Source organism: Galeopterus variegatus, unplaced genomic scaffold (assembly GCF_000696425.1).
Source record: "Galeopterus variegatus unplaced genomic scaffold, G_variegatus-3.0.2 Scaffold2030, whole genome shotgun sequence".
NCBI lineage: Eukaryota > Metazoa > Chordata > Mammalia > Dermoptera > Cynocephalidae > Galeopterus > Galeopterus variegatus.
Window position 1 is genome coordinate 309,860 of NW_007728141.1, and position 503 is coordinate 310,362.

A 503-nucleotide genomic window follows, 5' to 3' on the forward strand; every position below is an offset into this window, starting at 1 on the left:
TCCATCCAGTTATTCATTCATTCATTTGCTTGTGCACATCTATGGAGCACCTCCTAAGTCCACGCATCTTTCCTCACTTGAAAAATTAGCTAACAGTCACGCCACCTCCTTCAGCAGCATGAATAAACTGCAGGCTCCTACTCACGTTGTACCACTCTCTCTTCAGGTTGTTTACCTGGAGCTGGTTGGCTGTGGACAGCCTGGGAGGGTGGTTTGGGTGTCAGGGATGTAGTATGATTCACCCCATTTTCTGCTGGTGTCGTCCTGGCTTCACTCAGAGCCTCTGATGGTGTTTCCCCAGGATCAGCCTAAAATCATAAATATCCTTTCATTTGCCACATTTCTTATTGTTCTTTTATCACCTTCCTAAACCAGCAAGGCTATACCTTATAGTATTTTCACAACTCCTTTGGAGTCTGAAATGTCAAATTCGAGACTGTCGGGAAAGCAGGGTAAAAACAGCATAGTGTGGAACCATGATTGTGGCAGGGTAATTGTATGAA

The 503-nt window shown here is 44.7% G+C and overlaps 1 protein-coding gene across 1 annotated transcript in view; it reads right to left on the reverse strand.

Annotated features, from left to right (window-relative positions):
• The window catches only part of PLCB1 (phospholipase C, beta 1 (phosphoinositide-specific)), a 283,385-nt gene that overhangs the window by 124,059 nt on the left and 158,823 nt on the right, over positions 1 to 503 (reverse strand). The window contains 1 exon segment of the mRNA XM_008580123.1: positions 176 to 308. Coding sequence (XP_008578345.1) covers positions 176 to 308 — 133 coding nt within the window.